Below are 5,644 nucleotides of genomic sequence, written 5' to 3'. Positions count from 1 at the left end.
CCCAGACTCGGCTGTCTTCCCTTGGAGCTGAGGGTCGCCCCACACTTTAGGGGAATGGCCGGAGGAGCTGGGGACGATCAGACCGAAGAGGGTCGGGGGTGGTCTGGCTTTCAACGCCGAGATGCCTGGTTTTGTTTCTCTTCCTTAACTGAAGCCGCTTAGGCTGGGGGACCCCCATTTCTTCCTGCAGCCAATCCTGCCTTCTCTGCTCAAGGCCAGAGTGGCAGGGGGAGATTTGGGCTCTGAGTCACTGGAACATGCTGTCTTAGGGAGGACGGGGGTGCAGGGATTCCCCAAGCAGAGTCTGGGAGATGGCAGGGCCCTGAAGCCCTGTCCATTCTGCTCCAGGGGTACGGTGCCCCAGGGGTTATGTCCCCAAACTGCCAAGTCAGCCCCTTATCATCCCAACCTCCCTTCCCAGGCCTTCTGCCTGACGTGGGCCGGCCCAGCCCTTGTACTGCTGCCGCCTCTCTGAACCTGGCATCTCGCCCATCCAGTCCATCCTAGACACAGTGCCCCTCCTGGGGCACCCCACTGCCTCTAGAATGGAGCACAGACTCCCATCAGGCTCTCAGCTAATTTCCTCCTAGTCCTGGTGCACCAGCCCATCTCCCACCTCCTAGTCTTTGCACATGCTGTGCCCTGCTTCTTCCTGGCTGGGCTCAGGGGGTGCTACTTCCTGAATCTTGCTCCCCAGGTCCAATGCCTTGGGGTTTGGCTCCCTGAGGGGAGGGTCGCTTCTAATCTGTCTACGCCTTGGCCTGGCACAGAGCCTGGTACCCAAAGGTGCTTCAAACGCATTTAACAACCACCGTGCAAGGCTCAATTCAAGCAGTAGAGAGCTCCAGATGTCACCCCAGACGCCCTGCAGCTCCCCAAGTCCTGGTGGGGCAGGCCCAAAGGACATCCCAGAGGCCAGTCACCCCCAAACCGAAGAGGCCATCAGGTGACCCAAAAGGCAGAGCCGGCTTGAAGGGGTCTCCCGCTGAGGCAGCGGGGTGGGGCGGGGGAGCTAGACAGTCCTGAGCCTCAGAAGGGCACGGAGACCCTAACCCCTACGGGGATCACCCAGAGACCCCACCCCCAAACACGAAGTCACTCGGAGACCCCGCCCTCCCCTTACTATTCAGTTAAGGAAAATGAAACTAGAGGGAGTTGGGCGCCCTCGCAAGGTAACATTCGCCCATTTCATATACCCGGAAGCTGATAAGGTGCTTTCATGCCCCTCCCATGGGCACCTTTGTCCCGCCCACGAGGCGCTAAGAGCGTGACCCCGGCGTCGCCCGCCTCTTAAGTGACAACAGTGTTTCTGCTCATTGGTTTCTCGGGACAAACATGGCGCCGTCCTGCTTGGCTTCCTGAGAGGTTCCGAATTTGGCCAATCATTTGCAGACTTAACATTGTGGTCCCGCCTCTTGACTCTCAGCCAACCAGGCTCCCCAATTCCGGCCCAGCGCATCTGAGTGGCAGGTCAGCCTTCCAATGAGAGCTTCAAGGCGGCGACAACGGCCCCCGCCCCCAGCTGACAGGCCCGGTTCCGAGGCTCAGTTGCTGTGGCGGTGGCAGCGGCGCCTTCTTCAAGGTGTGTAAGCAGCTGGGCTGGCCGGGGAGGGAGCGGAGGCAGCGGCGCGGGGCAGGACCGGGCCAGAGTTGGGCCAGGCCGGGTGTCTTTGCACTCCAAGGCCGGTCCCGCAGGAAGCCGCTCCGGGCGTCCTTTAAGTGCGAGCATGAGGGTCACCCTGGCAGTACGCTTGCGCTTTGCACGCGCGGGGGGGGGCGGGGACTGGCTTGAGGTCAGGGGTCACGGGGCTCCTTGAGCCGCCCCCCTCCGAATCCTCCCGTCCCTGCCGCTGGCTTCTTGCCGGGGGACTAGGCTTGAGTTCGAGGGAACAGAACTGGCCAAGGTCATGAGCGGAACCTGGCCGCTAACCGGACCCCCAGTGGGGCGCCCTTGGGTTGAGGGAGGAGGCCAGGCTCTTAGGAGGTGCCTCCCCTTCCTCCCAGAGCGAAGAGTCCGAGCCGGAGCTCCCCTTCTCCTCACGTGCCCCTCCCCCCAGACTCCGATGCCAGCGGGCTCAGGGGCCTCCCGGTCTGCCCGGAGCCCCCCAAAGCCTAGCCCAAAGGCCCCCGCAGCGCAGGCGAACCGGAGAGGCAGGCAGGCAGGCAGGAAAGAGCGAGTAAACCAATAAGTGAGGGACAGAATGAAGAAATGAACCCCAGCCTCGAGGGCCCCCAGAGTCTGCCGCAGGGCCCCGCCCCCACTCATCTCTGTCCTCTCCTCTCCTCTCCCCTCCCAGATGAGTGGCCCCAACGTGGCGCTGCTGCGGGTCCTTTCCAGGGTCGCAGGTGCAGGTAGGTGGTGGCGGGGCTGGAGGAGCCTGGGAGGCCCAGGGGGAGGGGAGCTGGACCCCGGGGGGCCCCCATGACGTTCTGCCTCTTGTTCCAGGACCCACCGGATGTCTGGCTCGGGGCCTACACGGCAGCCCCACCTCCTCCTCCTACAGTGAGTATGCCAGGATCCCGCTCTGCCCCAGCCCTGCCAGCAAGTGCCGGGTTTGTGTGTGGCCAGTGGAGGAGCTGCTGCCTCTGAGCCCCTGCAGGGTGTCCACCACCTCACCCAGAGCCCAAGCTAGGGCAGTCCTAGGAGCCCCCCAGGCAGCGTCTGGTGCCTGTGTTACAGCCTTATTGTTCTTGAACCCTCGCCTTCTGTCATAGAGTGGGAAGAGCTAGGCTAAATTTGAACCCAGGATCTCCTGGCTCTCAATCCACAGAGCCATGGTGCTGCCTCTGGCGCGTCTAGTACTTTTAGCACCTTTTGGGGCAGGAAGGAAAGCAGCAGCCCAAAGACTTGGGGTGACCTGTTCATCCCCACAGGGCTGGGAGCCCATCAGTGTCACACATGTCTTGAATGCAGCCAGAGACCTTAGGGGTCCTGTAAGCCCACCTCTACTGCCTTTGGACCGGAGTGGGGCAGGGAAGCCCAAGACCCTGGGCTCTGTCCTCTCCTTCCCAGGCAGCCCCACAGCTCCGCTCTGTGGCCTGTGGCAGGGAGAAGCCTGCTGCCACCTGGGTTATCCTCTGCCATGGAGGCCCCCCAAAACTTCTACACACAACATGGGGGTGCCTGACTTGGACCACGGCCCTCTCAGCAGTTCAGTGTCAGCTAGGATCGCCCCAGGATGTCGGGCATCCCTGGGCCCTCCTCCAGAGGCAACTGTGGGTCCCAGAGAAAGAACATGCAGCAGCCATCCAGAGACCTTGGCTGGCATCCCCAGGCTGCCCTCAAGCCCCTCTGGGGCCTTGGCAGGGCCCCTTCTCCAGCCTTCCACGTGTCTGAGGACCGATGTGCAACCACAGGGCCTGTAAGAGACAGACAGACAGAGAGCACCCTAAGCCAGCTGCAGGCAGGGTCCAGGTTGCCTGCAGAATGGCCCCCGGGAAGGGGACTGAGCGGGTCTCTGTCCTTCCAGGAGACTCCGATCGGGGCCCTCACACACCCTGAATGACTCAGGGCCCTGTGCCGCCCCTCCCTCTCTCCTTCACCTCAGTCATGTGTCTGGGGTTCCATTCAGGAGATTCCCAAGCAGAAATGGAGGCCCAGCCCTGAGGGAGACGAGGAGGCAGAGGGAGAGCCCAGAGGAGACTCCCTATGTGAGCACCCCAGGGGGAGGGAGAGCTGACCCTAACGTGCCAGGCCAGGAAGCCCTCCGCCCCCGGGGAGGACCCAACACAGAAACTGCTGCCCGAGTTGTTTATTGGGAGAAGCCGCAGAGTTGTTACTCGTTGGGCGCTCCACCACAGCGTCCGGCAGCGCCTGCAGTCCCGGCATGCGGCTTCTGGCTCCGCGAGCTCTGGATGGAGGCTCATGAGCATGTCTTCGCTTCCTTTCCTGCCTTGGTGCCAGAGGAGGGCTTTGGGGTCGGGAGATCTCGGGGAGAGCCGTCTCCGAGGGCCTTGGGGACGGCCTCTTCTCTGGCCATTCTCGTCCTCTCCCTGACGAGCCTCCTCTCCTCCTGTCCAGAGTATGTGAATATGAAGGAGCCCGCCATGGACATGAAGTCCATCACTGACCGAGCAGCCCAGACCCTGCTGTGGACAGAGCTCTTCCGAGGTGTGTGCTGGGCCGGGCCGGGCCAGGGGTGGGCGGGGGAGGGGGGGGTGGCCAGGGAGAAGACCCACCCTGGGACCCCTCCCTCTTCCGTAGGTCTGGGGATGACCCTGAGTTACCTGTTCCGGGAACCTGCCACCATCAACTATCCCTTTGAGAAGGGCCCCCTGAGCCCACGCTTTCGAGGGGAACACGCCTTGAGGCGCTACCCCTCGGGGGAGGAGCGCTGTATAGCCTGCAAACTCTGTGAGGCTGTCTGCCCTGCCCAGGTGAGGTCTCTGGGCGCAGGAGGGGTCGTGGGGGGAGGATGGGGCTCCACCACTGATCCCACCCCCTCTGCAGGCCATCACTATCGAGGCTGAGCCCAGGGCGGACGGCAGCCGGAGGACCACTCGCTATGACATCGACATGACCAAGTGCATCTACTGCGGCTTCTGCCAGGAGGCCTGCCCTGTGGACGCCATCGTGGAGGTCAGCAGGGGAGGATTGGGGGCCTGGCAGGGTGGGGAGGGGCACCCCCAGGGCTAAGCAGCTCCTCTCCCCCCAGGGCCCCAACTTTGAGTTCTCCACGGAGACCCACGAGGAACTGCTGTACAACAAGGAGAAGCTTCTCAACAACGGGGACAAGTGGGAGGCCGAGATCGCCGCCAACATCCAGGCCGACTTCCTGTACCGGTGAAGCTGGAGCTCCCGTCCAGCCCCGGGCAGCAGCCCCCCCTCCCCCATCTGGGTCCCTGAAATAAATCTTAGAATTGTGTGTTGGGCGTCTCACTTGGCCGAGCAGGGGCTCCCCCCGGGCCTCAACAGGTGCAGCCTCCAGATGGGCCCAAGGCCAGACGCTGGTCCTTGGGGGTTCCCCCTCATCTTGGGCCTGGCTGCCCCTCTCCCCCCTTTCCCTGGGTGCGGATAGGCCACCCTTATACAGTCCCATCCAGGGTGCGAAGAGAGGCAGCCTTGGCAGAGACCATGGAGTCCGGAAGCCCCGTGACGTGGGGCAGCTCAGTCGTTTACTGCTCTGCACTCCAGGGTAGGAGAGGGAGAAAAAACAGGAAACTCCTGGCAACAGGACGGGTCGTGGCCAAAGAATGCTGGTCTGGATGAGGCCCCCTCAAGTGCCAGACAAGCAGGACGGCTAGGAAGGCACAGGGGAGCCTCAGGGAGAGGGGGGCAGGCATCACTGGTGGGCTGGCAGGACGGGAGCTGGCGCCGAAGGGGGAACCCACCAGGCAAACCCTGTGCCAGGCCCTGGGCTCAGCTCCAGAGAACGAGAGGCCCAAGTGAGGCGCCACTGAGCAAAGGACCCATGAAGGCTCAGGGATGGACAGAGACTCCTTGTGGGAGGCCAGGCTCTAGGGCTGATGGGATGGAGGTGGCGCCATCCCAAGAGAGCCTCAGGCCCGAGCCAGTCACCAGGCAGGTGGGCCCAGCAGGGACCCCAAGCCAAAGGTTGGGCCTACAAGCTGCCAGGTTCATGACGGGCAGGACCATCCTCGGACATCTCGGCTGACCCCCAGAGAATGTGTCAGGCAGGCTCCT

General features: G+C 63.1%; 1 protein-coding gene across 2 annotated transcripts; it reads left to right on the top strand.

The window, feature by feature from the left end:
- The first annotated feature begins 1,446 nt into the window (after nt 1–1,446).
- On the top strand, nt 1,447–4,865 carry NDUFS8 (NADH:ubiquinone oxidoreductase core subunit S8). Of its 2 annotated transcripts, none has more exons than XM_056801192.1 (7): nt 1,447–1,582; nt 2,298–2,352; nt 2,447–2,503; nt 4,022–4,111; nt 4,205–4,377; nt 4,451–4,579; nt 4,656–4,865. In XM_056801192.1, exons 2-7 carry the CDS (start codon nt 2,298–2,300, stop codon nt 4,785–4,787), a joined length of 636 nt encoding a protein of 211 aa, XP_056657170.1. In that variant the 5' UTR covers nt 1,447–1,582; the 3' UTR covers nt 4,788–4,865. The 2 variants fall into 2 exon arrangements, with proteins under 2 accessions (XP_056657170.1, XP_056657171.1); XM_056801193.1 differs by lacking the exon at nt 1,447–1,582 and adding an exon at nt 1,791–1,904.
- The last annotated feature ends 779 nt before the right edge of the window (nt 4,866–5,644 follow it).

This window comes from Monodelphis domestica, chromosome 6, assembly GCF_027887165.1.
Source record: "Monodelphis domestica isolate mMonDom1 chromosome 6, mMonDom1.pri, whole genome shotgun sequence".
NCBI lineage: Eukaryota > Metazoa > Chordata > Mammalia > Didelphimorphia > Didelphidae > Monodelphis > Monodelphis domestica.
This window is presented reverse-complemented; position numbering and strand designations above follow the sequence as displayed.